This window comes from Trachurus japonicus, chromosome 4 (assembly GCF_045865225.1).
Source record: "Trachurus japonicus isolate A0001 chromosome 4, Traja_1.0".
Classification (NCBI taxonomy): Eukaryota; Metazoa; Chordata; class Actinopteri; order Carangiformes; family Carangidae; genus Trachurus; species Trachurus japonicus.
The window spans coordinates 15,096,630-15,109,843 of NC_140910.1; the positions used below are offsets into that span (position 1 = coordinate 15,096,630).

General features: G+C 39.7%; 1 protein-coding gene across 3 annotated transcripts; it reads left to right on the plus strand.

Annotated features, from left to right (window-relative positions):
- Positions 1-1,618: 1,618 nt before the first annotated feature.
- Positions 1,619-12,865, plus strand: slc1a6 (solute carrier family 1 member 6). Of its 3 annotated transcripts, XM_085774253.1 has the most exons (12): positions 1,619-1,749; positions 1,909-1,986; positions 6,563-6,829; positions 6,957-7,094; positions 7,373-7,580; positions 8,167-8,209; positions 8,435-8,563; positions 8,685-8,869; positions 9,076-9,309; positions 9,854-10,048; positions 10,719-10,853; positions 11,140-11,609. In XM_085774253.1, exons 3-12 carry the CDS (start codon positions 6,607-6,609, stop codon positions 11,336-11,338), a joined length of 1,689 nt encoding a protein of 562 aa, XP_085630379.1. In that variant the 5' UTR covers positions 1,619-1,749; positions 1,909-1,986; positions 6,563-6,606; the 3' UTR covers positions 11,339-11,609. The 3 variants fall into 3 exon arrangements, with proteins under 3 accessions (XP_085630379.1, XP_085630380.1, XP_085630378.1); XM_085774254.1 differs by lacking the exon at positions 1,909-1,986 and having other exon boundaries at positions 1,644-1,749; positions 11,140-12,865; XM_085774252.1 differs by lacking the exons at positions 1,619-1,749; positions 1,909-1,986 and adding an exon at positions 3,521-3,710 and having other exon boundaries at positions 11,140-12,865.
- Positions 12,866-13,214: the final 349 nt, after the last annotated feature.

Genomic DNA, 13,214 nt, shown 5'->3' on the forward strand with positions numbered 1-13,214 from the left:
ACAAATCCCATAATACACTACCAGCTAACAGCTACCATACGGTCATGACCAAGCAGTAGGTCCAAGCTGGAATGAACAAGTTTGTGACACACTGCAACATCTTTTTCCATTCTTCAAAAACGACCGAGATTGATGCTCAGTGTGTGTGCAGATTAACATTATTATGTTTGCAATCAATGTAGCACCACTGTGTATTTTTTGTGCTTTTCCTATCTTCAATTCGAACAAACTTGTTTCAGTTGTTGCTGGTATGTGAAATCTGGTGCATGTCCACTGTCTTTTCTCTCTCGCTGCTTGCTACCGATCTGCATAATAAATTACATTTATAATAACTTTTTTAATAAATTTAGCGACACCACAAAATCCTGGAGGGTCTGTATAAATAGAAAAAAGGGTAGAATAAAAATTATATTATATTGAGTATTTAGTAGTATTATGTAAGACAACCTCTGCAATGATAAGGAATGGCTTCTCTGTAATACATTCTATTGGTGGTGGTGATGGGGGTTCCAATGAACAAGAAAAGTGGGTGTGGCTGTTTTTTTCTCCACCAAGGAGTGTTTTGGGCGTAAAACTAATGTTTGCGATCAACTCAGAATCATGAAAAACCCCTAGTTTGACCCCTCACAAGTTACTAAAGGCCAAATTTAACATTACGGAATGTTCAAAAATCCAGTTACGGGTACCCCAACTTTGAGTAGTTTTTTAGGGGGTTTCCCACGGGAGTTGAATTTCAACATTTTAAGACATGATATTACACACGTTCCTAAAGACAATTGTGAAGAAATTTCTTGGTAAGGATTTAGTTCCCAGATTGGTCAAATGTCTGCTAAAATGCCCTTACTATTAAGTCTTCACAGAAACTTCCTTTACCAAGGAAATCCCCCAAAGCCAACAAGAACATTACCTTACCATGATGATGTTAAATGTTACCTATTGAGCAGTTCTTCTTTTCATGTTATTATAACAGTGACATTTTGAATATAACTGTGTTGGTTAAAGAAAAAAAACAAGAACACAATTATAGGGGTGTTTTTTTCTTCCAGTTTGTGGCAGGCTACATGCATATCAATGTATTCCTTGTGAACGTGATTTTGATGAGTGGGTGTGAGTGTGGAGAGTTGGGTAGCTGCTGGATGCCAAAGGGTTACAACTACATGAGTTCCCCAGAGTGGCTCAGCAGCAGACCCTGGGCAATGAGCAGATGCATGTTGTCATAGCAATGGCTGCTGTGTGTTATAGGCTACTGCTGGTTCCTCCAGGACCCAAAACTCAAGTGTTTAATAAGTAGCCTAAATTGTCATGGAGTTGTTCATGTTGTCATAAAATTTATATTTATAAAAACACGTGAGAGCCTATATTTATTTAGCTACTTGTGAGATGAACTAAAAGGCAAGTGTATTATTTACCTGAGCGTGTTGCACACTATCATTTTTGTGAACAAGCAGCAGGTGGTTTATCTTTATTTTCTTTTTTTTTTTCTCTCTCTCTCTCTTGAAGGGTCCTTAACCTCTCCTCCTCTTCTCCTTCCTCCTCCTCCCACGCAGACCTCCCAGGCGCTCCTATCCGCCGCGGGCTTCATGGACGAACCGCTTGATAGTAAAAAAAAAAAGAAAAGAAAAAAAGGCGATAACAGTGAAGATGTTGAGCTGAGATACAGTGTGTGGGCAACACTAGTTCATTATCGGGTGCTTCGTGGAGAGGAAGACATCCACATGACGCTGTGAAAAGCATCCTGAACGGACTGAGGTAGGAAGGAAGAAAGGTTTTTCTCTGTGATTAACTTTTTTTTTTGTAGCCGGCTAACATGCTAATCAATTATATTATTACTTAGCCTACTTACTGGAGTCTGACACGCTTTGAGCTAAAGTTGTGTTCAAGATTGTGAAGTTTTAATTGTTTTTGCAGCATCCTAAGAAACACCCAACAGCAGCGGAGGAGAAGACCTGTTCATGACAGCTTGACTCATTCAAAGGCACAAACAGGGTATAAGACTTTATTTATTAATTTTCTTTCTATCTATCTATCTATCTATCTATCTATCTATCTATCTATCTATCTATCTATCTATCTATCTATCTATCTATCTATCTATCTATCTATCTATCTATCTATCTATCTATCTATGATTCTGATACTTACGGGGTCAGTATTATCCTAAATTAAAGGTGTGCTTTAGTGATTTTGTTATTAGTTACAACACTTTTGACATTTATTTATGTATCTTGGAGCTCTTTTTGAGTGAGTGCATTAAAAAAAACAGAAGAGTTCTGGTTTAATCTCGACAAAATCTCCAGAAATGCATACATTCTGACATGCGGGTTAAAGTTTATTTTTATCCAATACTAAACTATTATTTTGTGATACACTTAGTGTGTGTGTGTGTGTGTGTGTGTGTGTGGTGTTTAATTCTTGAGTAATGTGTTTTTCAGTAAACTGTATTGGACAACTGGGAAGCTTTTTCTTGGTTTTCCTTGAAATACCATCATGTGTTATTGTTTCCCGGAAAGAAAAGAAACAAGGGCAATTGGTTGTTGCCAGGTGGTTGCTCCCATCAGTCCAGAGGACATTTGCATAAAACTGAATCTTTCTTAACATGCTCACTGTGAACCCATTGATTTCTGTGAAATGGTGAGTGGTGCCAGCATGTTTGTCCAGGACCTCGACAGGTGCCTCCACTATAGGTCTGGATCTTAACATCAAACTTTGCTTTACTTCCATAGCTGTACATCCTGGTAACTTAGAAAAGGAGACTACACTCATAGAGATGTTGTGCTTGTGTAATTTGCAGTGTAGTGTGTGGACTGTGGTGAGCACAGGGTTTTCAGTGGTTTGGTTGTGTTAGGTATGTGCTGCTAACCCTAAACCCTAACTGTTAAAAATCTTAATAAAACCTATAATGTCACCTCACAATCCCCACTGGTAACACTTGCAGATTGTTAGTTGTTGTGGTCACTAGTGGGTATCTCTGCAGCCACTATTGTGTGCAGCTACATGTGGTGTACATCAGCTTAGGCGTAGTCTGACCATCTGGGTGTAGGCTGTTGGTATGAAGCTGCCATTTGTGGCCTATTCCAGATGGCAACCCCCCACCCGTTGTTAACAATTTCAATATTTATGTCTTTGGTGTTTTTTGTTGCATGTACTTTATGGGGAATAAGCCATTTTAGTAGTTACTTGCCTCCCTGAAACAACCAACGATGGTTTGACCCAAGAAAATTGTGAATGATTAGAAATACCAGAGCTATACTATAGCTGGCCTGGAGCTGGTCTTGATGTTGTGTTGTGCACATTACCATGTCATACTGTTTGGTGTACAGTTGCATGAATAGGTCCCTGTGCAGTGTTTCAGTGTTCAAAGTACAACTATAGCGTAAAGTAATTTAGTTGAGGGTGGAAAGTTAGATTAGAGGATCGATGGATGGATCTAAGCTGTCACATAGTATGAAAGGTGGGCTGGACGGTGTGCATGTGCACACACACGTGTGTGTACTACGTGTGTTTGTGTGTAGGTGTGAGAAGGTCAGACCATATGAGAGGCCTTTTCATGTCTGTCTGCTTATGAGAGCCGAGCAGTGAGACGTCCTGTCACTGTACCACTCACCTCTGGACACTCGCTCCCACTCTGAATCTCTTGTCTACTCTTGTGAAGCTGAAAGTGTTGACTGACTTTGCTTGGACTGTTTGAGACCCACTGTAAACCATGAGTGGTGAGTAACCAGTGAGCACCTCGTTGAACTTTGCAAAGTTGACTCTTGTGTCATCAGGAGGAGAATAATGGATATTATAATCAATCAGGACAGAAAGTTTGAATTTTGCCACATTTACAGTTACAACAGCAGACTCTCTTTTTGATTTTGATCATGATTTACTGGATTGGTTAAAATGGTTTGTGTATTGATATTGAATAAGCATTTGACCTCTGGAAAATTAAAGACTGGCTTTATTGTGGTGTAAAAAATACTTTTAAAAGAACTATAAAGCAGTATTAAGGAATATGCAATAGCTAGAAATAGGATCCCTGTGGCACAGTGTGTTTTAACATGCTAGTCTGAAGTGATTTTCCACTGAGATGTGAACTATGCTCTGCTCTACACGCTGCATGCTCCCCTACCAGCTCTGAAGACAGTGCAATTTATAATATCTATTAGTGTTCAGCACAGAAATAGTATGTGATAATGTCTTTCATTACCCATTATCTGTATAAAATGTCCACTGACCATCTCATGGTGAGTGATGTTCTCCAATACTAATAGGGAGCCTAATCTCTTTGCTTTTAGCTTAATGTTTAAATGTTTATCACTTGTTTGCTGCTCAACCAAAGGTGGATTTTTGGGTTGTCAGACAGAAGAGCGCTGATTGTAGCCTGACTAGGACGGGAGGTCACTGAAACTCAGTGCCAAACATAATAAAACATTAAATTATCCTAATGGTTACGCAGCTCAAGCACATGGTAATACAGTGGGTGTACTCCTATTCTATTTTATTCTTTAAGCATTTCTATATTTCAAAGGAAAGCAAACTTTTTATTATTTATTATAAAACAATATTAAAAAGACATTTAGGTTGCAGGATTTGGTTTCACGTGGTAAAGAAATACCTCAATAAGTAACAAAGAGACTTCCCACAGATTTGAGCAGGTACATTAGTAGCAAATGAACATGAGCTGAAACACCAACGCACACACAGTACTGTGCCTGTCATGCACGATTCACTATTTATGTAGCCTTACACTGAAAAACAGACGGTAAGTGTTTTAGACTTGGCTTGAGGACTTTCTGTGGACACTGATTTTTCAGTGACTGATCGGAAGGAGCAAAGGATGTTGCATGAAGTCAGCGTCAAACAGCCTCCAAGATGAAAGTCACTGCCCATAAAACGGCACAAACGCTGCCAGACTGCACTGCCAAAGAACATGAAAAGAGGCCTGATGAATATTGGCAGCACATTTTTTTGGTCAGATGAAACCAAAAACAAAATAGTCTGGATCAGCTGGGGTCCAGCATTTTTTGACGTTGACCCGGCCAGGACCGCCACATTGACAGCACAGTGCTTATTGGGAGTGTGCTGAGATGACCATTATAGATGGCAAGTTTTTCAACCCAAATACTGAATGAGTCTCATGATGTTTGGCAGGAGAGACATTTTCAAACATGCCAATGACCCAAAATGCTGCAAAAATCACACAAGAGTTTTTAAAAGAAAAAAAAAAGTGAATACCTGGCCTCCATCGATCGTCGATGCTTTTGGGGCTTTTTAAAGTGGGAAGAGCAACAAAAGCAAAGACACATTTGTGAATGTGTACATTTCTGCCCAGGGAGGCTGACTGTACTGTGTTTGGCTCAAAAACATGGATTATTGAAAGATTGATCATTAAAAAAACAAAAAAAAACCTTGTCATATTAATTAGTTTAATTTGATTTGGGCAGCTGACAGTGTAATTACTTCACCAAGGCTTTTTTTTTTAGATATCTACAGTGTTTTGTGTATTAGGTTGTGTGAAGCTGAGTTGCACACAGAACATGACATAAACTGTGTGTTATCATAGAGGTTGTCCATTTCACTGCTAATGTAGGTCTGTAGACACTGGTAGTGCCTCTTCATCCACTCATATCCATTCAGCACTCACAGCAAATGAATGGTGAAACAGGATCAGCAGCGCTCTCCGATTCCCCCAGGCTTGTTGTAAAACATTGTGACTGCATGGCATATTTGATCAGATGTTTCCTCTTCAATTACACACACACACACACACACACACACACACACACACACACGTAGGCAGTAAGTGTGAACAGTGCGGTGTGAGAGCTGATTATTCTGCATCTGACACCGAGCTAAATAATGGCCTTGATTATCCAGGGTCATCCCACAACATGTGCAACAATGGGTTACTGTGTGTAATAGATAGATGTGAACCTCAGAACAATAGACAAAAGAAAATCAATAGACAAGAGGGATGTAAACAGAATAGAAGTCTTTGGAGATCATATGCTAAAGTGTTTATCCCCAGAGAAAAGTAAAAATATAAAGGTGTTGGAGCTCAGAGCGATTGCATTGAATGTGAAGGAGAAGCGGAGAAAGAGGTTTGGCCGTGTTGTTCTTGAAGTGTGGGGCTTCAAGTCTGTTTACAGAGGGTAATTCAGAGGAAACGCTTTAGCCTAGATAGATAAGGAGAAGTGGGACCAACCGCCACGTGCTCCACACAGTCTGCTACAGTTTTCAGCAGGAGGAAACACGGTAAGACTACATAGGCTACTGTTTTGTAGTTTTAGTGTTGGTGCAGCTCTTCTCCATTAAATATCAAGACAAACTGTCAGAGTAAATATTTATTTAGCACTATAGTACAGTCAGTTAATACAGTAATATCATAGTTACTTAATAGTTAGGGAATCTATCTGTCTGTACCATTATTTGATGTTTTCTGTTCACAATATCACTGTAGGTCACTATTCATGTCATGGAGACAATCCATATGTTTTAATGAGTTTTGAATGATTCTGTGAGTAATTATAATGTGTAACAAATTATCTCTCTCTATGTCATCCTCTCCCTTTTCTAGTTTCCCACGAGACCTGCCTCCTAGACCAGGTGCTGGAGCTGATTATGAACGAGAAGCCCCCCAACAGTGCGAGCCTTTTCCTAAACGAGGACGCGGATAAACCCCCGGTGCCAGAGAGAGGGGACTTAAGGAGACGTTTACGCAGGGCAATGGAGAGGAGAGCCAGCAGCATGAAGGAGAGGATGAGCTCCGTCAGCAGGGACAGTGTCAAAGGTTTCTTCAAGAGGAACCTGTTTGTTCTCCTCACTGTTGCTGCCGTGGCTCTGGGTGAGTGACTTAGTAATATGACTTTTGTACATTTGTGCTATTGTGTTCTTGCATAATTTGTGTGTGTGTGTGTGTGTGTGTGTGTGTGTGTTATACTAACCCTATGTGTGCGTGCAAATTTATTTAGGTGTAATCCTGGGCTTTGCTCTACGCCCCCTCAACCTGTCCCTGAGGGAGATCAAGTACTTTGCCTTTCCAGGGGAGCTCCTAATGAGAATGCTACAGATGCTGGTGCTGCCTCTCATCGTCTCCAGTCTGGTCACAGGTTAGCTTTGAACTGCAGAACAAATTCACTTAATGCTCTCAGAGTGTAGATTACAGTAGATTACAGGCCAGACCTGAAAACAACACCTGACTTTCATTTGCGGACTTTCTGGCTCACACGTCTTTGTTCTATTTCAGCCAAATTTTGTGATTCAAGTCGATAACAAGTGTAGTTTAACACACATATTGTTTATCTTACAACTTTAGACGGGGTGATAACAAAATCTAAACTTGCAGTGAGAACTGATTAAAGTCTAAATTGAATGTACTCTGTCTCAGGTATCTCCTCTTTGGACAGCAAAGCATCCGGTAAAATGGGTATGCGTGCAGTGATCTACTATATGGTGACCACTCTCATCGCTGTGTTCATCGGCATCGTCATTGTGATGATAATCCGGCCGGGGAAAGGCAGCAGAGACAGTCCTGTTTCCAAGAGTGGAAACATTGAACCTGTTCAGGCCGCTGATGCTTTTCTGGATCTCATCAGGTGACAACTGCTTGGAAACTGTACAGATTTGTGAAATAATACTGTATTTAGCTGTTGAATTAATTCAATGTGTGTGAAATGCTTGAAATTGAATTGGAAGACTTTTACCACTCTCATGTTCATGTTAAATATGAAGCTGTATGAAGCAACCTGGTGCATAACACTTTATATTTACAAATTTACAAATATAAATAGAGTTCTTGTCTTTAACCTAAGTTTTTGGGAAGAAAGTTACTAATCATATTTCACAAACTGATCTTCCTCCTTTTAAAGATTTGTATATTAAGGACGCTCACGGATCACGAAAAGGGGAAACCATAGATTGTGTGTACCTATTCATTCAATAAAGCCAAAGTGCGACACAGTGTCCTGATCTGACACTCCATAGTGATGAAACTTACCTATCCAGCTAAGCCAGACAAAGCCTACAACATACGCTCTGTCCAGTGAAAGAAAAGACAAGACAAACTCTTCACGATTACTCTTTGAGGTTATGAAATGGTTATTGATTAACACAGCATAGTATTATGGTTCACAGGTCATGACCTGCATGACTCATTTGGTCTTGTTTCATTTTTTATCTCAGGAACATGTTCCCTCCAAATCTGGTAGAGGCTTGTTTCAAGCAGGTGAGGCCATCTTTTCTCTAGCTTCATTTTCTTTTGTAACAAAGAACTGCTTGTACCTCACATCTCATCATCACTTACATAGTCTAACTCAACCACAATGAGGAAACATCAAAGACAGAAAAGCGTGTAAAGACACACATCACACAGACACTGTGAGATCACATTTCCTTCACATGACTTTCACAGACTTTCCATCCATGTCAAATTGTTTGCTTTCTTTTACAGTATAAAACTGTGTATAAGAAGACTGTTCATACGAGGAATGTGACAGTGAGCCTGAACGTCACTGACTCTACCAATGTGACAGAGTCTAACCTGAGCGTCAATCTCAGCAGGGTGCTGCACACCATACAGGTGAGTGGCAGTAGTGTCCACTGAAGTAAGGACATGATTAGTTAAAGCTTGTGGTAAAAAGTGTATCAAAGTGAGGTGAGACATGGGTAAATCTGTACGCTGCTACCCTTTTCCACAACAGGAGACAGTGGAGGAGACGGTCCCTGTGTCTGGCTCCTCTAATGGAGTCAATGCTCTGGGTCTGGTGGTTTTCTCCATGTGCTTTGGTCTCGTCATTGGCAACATGAAGCAGCAGGGCCAGGCCCTCAGGGACTTCTTTGACTGTCTGAATGAAGCCATCATGAGGCTTGTGGCCATCATCATATGGTCAGTAAAGACTCAGTTCCAGCTCAGCAAGTGAAACAGATTTCTTAGAGATGTTCCTAGTTCATTTTTTCTTTCAAGTATACACCTTTCTGCCCATAAAACATAGGGTAGTTGTTTTGGTTTCTAACATAAGATACTCAGTGGGTCTGTATGTTCATATCTATCTTCCTCCATACTCATTCATCTCATCTAAATCTCTCTACCAGGTACGCTCCCCTGGGTATCCTGTTTCTCATTGCAGGGAAGATTGTGGAGATGAAGGACCTGGCGGAGATGGGCAGTCAGCTGGGGATGTACACTGTCTCAGTCATTGTGGGTCTCCTCATTCATGGCCTCTTTGTCCTGCCGCTGCTGTACTTCCTGGTGACCAGGAGGAATCCCTACACCTTTATTGGTGGTCTGTTGCAGGCACTCATCACAGCTCTGGGGACCTCATCCAGGTGAGTCTCATACTCTGTCAATATGATGCAATATGATACGGTACGATATAACACAGTCTGATGAAATAGGATACAATATAATATGATATAATACAATATAGTATCATACAATACGATACAATACGGTATAATGTGAAACATCAGACATTATGATATATATGGTACGACACAATTTGATAAAATATAGCACAACAGTATATAGTACATATAACATAATAACACAATTATCCTATACAGAAAAGCAGCTGTCAAAGCCACTCCAAAAACACACACTCAGTGTGGGTATGTGCAATTCTGACTGAGAGATGGCAACAAAAGCGCAAAATCCATAACTCAAAACAAACATTTGTATTTGTGCTACTTTCTGTATTTTGATGCTTTGTTCCATAAAATATCAGACAGTATATATACATCAAAGATATCATGAATTGTATTTAAAAAAAGTTATTTAAATATAGTCCCTGATACTTCAATTAAAAAATGATCTTGCTATGTTGTATAAACTTATTGCATTTCCTGGATAATTGATCCCTGCTTCTTCCAGCTCTGCCACGCTGCCCATCACCTTCCGCTGTCTGGAGGAGAATAACCATGTGGACAAAAGAGTGACACGCTTTGTCCTCCCTGTAGGCGCCACCATTAACATGGATGGCACTGCCCTCTATGAGGCCGTGGCAGCCATCTTTATTGCTCAAGTCAACGACATGGACCTAAACTTTGGCCAGATCCTCACCATCAGGTAACACTTACAAACACACCTGTCAAACTACACTGATTTCAGACCAGGGGAAGATATTTTTAAGACTGTTTTTTCAGTTCAGTTGTTTCAGACTGCTGCTGCTCTCAGGGAGCACAGGGTCAGGTATGCAAATCAACACTGAACGCTTAAAACATTTAGGCTAAAAGTTGCCTCTTTTGAACCTATTTCAGTAACTATTTTAAGTCCAATTTCCTTTATTCAGACCATCTGCGTAGGGACTGCAGATTAAATTAGTTTGCACTTTGGTGCTCATTTATATTATTGTATTACCACACTTTTCAATTTGATTTTATATTACACTGATTGTGTCGAAAATAGCTTTTTGACCCACATCTCTCTCTGTTGCACTCGATGAGTCGCCTGATCAGGCTTGTCATCAAGAGATGTAAATGGAAGAGTCATACAGATTGTACTCCTAGAATATGTTGTTACATTGCTCTTGAGAACATGTCTAAAACTTCCTATAATTACCAAAACATATCCTGTAACCATCTCAGTGGAGAGGGGAGTAAATTTACATAATTTGATTTTATAATTCGTCACATGTCATTGTCACTCTACTACTCCCACCAGGAGTGCACATGTGCTGTTTGTTTCCCTTTATGAAATGTCTTCACTCTCCTCTCCATCCCTCCCACCGCCCACTCAGTATCACAGCAACTGCTGCCAGCATCGGAGCAGCAGGCATCCCTCAGGCTGGCCTGGTTACCATGGTGATCGTATTGACATCGGTGGGACTGCCCACAGAGGACATAACACTGATCATCGCTGTGGATTGGTTCTTGTGAGTTCCCACTAAATGTCAGCGTGATGGGGATTGGTCTGTGTACTGTTGTGTGGCTCTGCCAGCCTAAATGTCATAGTGAAGCTTCAGAGAGACCAGAGGTCCCACCACAACAAAGGTTACTGATGCATAATGCAGAGTGACAGCTCAGAGAGCCTGTGTTTACGGGCACATTTTCAAATTTTAAACTGCCTGCTTTCATTGCATAAAAAAATAAAAATTCCCAGTATTTCTCAATTTTCTGTCTGTTTTTGACTGAATTTCTTTCTCCTTTTCATTACCCCAGGGACCGTTTGCGTACCACCACCAACGTGCTGGGTGACTCACTCGGGGCTGGCATCGTGGAGCACCTTTCCCGTGGAGAGCTACAAAATCAGGATGCTGAGGGGCGCAACTCTGTTATCGAGGAGAACGAGAAGCCCTACCAGCTTATCTGCCAGGAAAACGACACTCTCAACCACCACAACAGTGAGACCACAATGTGAAAAAATAAACCACACTCAAAGGGGCTTTGTGTACCAAAAGCACTTTAGCTAGCTGCAACGGTGCAGGGGTGGTTTTAGAGAAAAAAAAATAGTTTTGGGTCAACACAGCCAGTGCTGAGGGGTTCGCAGAGTGTCCCAAACCCTTCTGACCCTTAAACAGAAAATGTTGTCTAGGTAACGAGGCAAACAAGGCCTGGTCTGGGGCTGCTTGGTGACAGGAAATAAGTCCACATGCTGTTAAAGAACAGTTACATATCCACTGTTAACAATCAGTGCCAGTACATGTGAAATGAAGCTGAAAGTTGTTTCTAAAATTATTTTCAGGTTCATCAAGTTTTCAAGTTAGAGAATTACAACACTTCCTACTTTCTACCAGCGTCAGTGTTAGACTACACAGTATTGTTAGAAAGAAGCACCGCCATATTTCTCATTTTGTGAATATGTAAATCACCTTGCTATTTATGTTGCATGACCTGATACAACATTGCAAATACCTATTTTTTTTGTCACACTCAAATCATCATGACTACCTCTGACAGGACTTTTAGATGTGGACCTTCTACAGCTCTTAACACTCGATGGAACATATCAGCAGGATGTAAATATGTCAATCAATTGTTAGTTTAGAGCCCATATTTAAGTCTGCTCAACTTAAGTCTAATTTTGTTTAAGTTTGCTTGCACAAAACACTGGATTATGGTGCGAAGGAGAGTGTATACTTATCTATTTCAAGTGAATTGGTAGAATGTTTTTTTCTCTCAGAACTTTTTATAAGTATTTCTTGTATTTCTTTGGTGCTATATCTTTTATTGGCACAGGACTGTAATGCTACATACTAATATGTAATACTTGCAGTGTTACTTTGGTATTTATTATAACTGTTATTTTTTCTTTTTTTTTTACTCATTGAATATTGTGTTATACTAACTACAATAGGGAAAGATAAGCAAATAAAGTAAGGTAATGATTGACTTTTATTCCTTTTTTCTCAGTTAAAAGTTCTTCTTTTTTTCACTTTCCGGTGGTTTTCTCATCATCTTACTTTACCAAATCTTTTTTTTATTTTATTTACTGACAAGAGAAGTTTCAAGACCATTATTGTTAATAATAACAGTTTGCGTTAACATCATAACGCCATTACACCTGCCTGTCTGTGTTTTCTGCATTAAACTGTCAAGTAAAATTGGATTTTGTTATATTTTGATAATTATTTTCATCGTTTTGTGAAAAGGTACTGTGAATCGTGAATGCCTTGAGGAATTGAATGTACAGTTGCTTTATGCTCTTTGGTGTTGACTGTTATAGAGGAAAGTCTTGTGAATAATTATGAGAGTAAAAAAAAGTGTAAACAGTTTAATTGAAAGCTTTGTGACCTTGTGCCACTTTTATGCTCATTAAGATGTTTGACTTTAGTTTCGATGCTTGATGTTATTTCAGTAAAAATGTTATTTTTCAAGGAAGAGCAGCTCAACCTTTTTGATGGACAGCTTATGAGAAATGTGACAAATAAATGGCTCAGGAATTAAACTGTGATTCTCATTATTGTGTTTGTGGCTACCCCTGGTGGATGATATTCTCCCGGCCAGAAACCGTCCTCTCAGAGGCAAACAAGGGTCAAATCATTATGTGAACAGTAATAATGGCCGTGCTATTTCTGTTAAAACGATTTGATTGGAATGTGAATAGATAATTACTATAAAGGTCAAGCCTGATCTTGTATGCCTCTTGATACATTTTATTAGCAGGGGGTAATTTGTAATGTCAGACATTGGCCTTAGTTTCAAAATTATTTTAAAACAGACCCATATCATCAACTGAAAGTTGAAAATAACCCTGACATAGTATTAACTTTAAGAAGACAAAGTTTAGAGCCCTA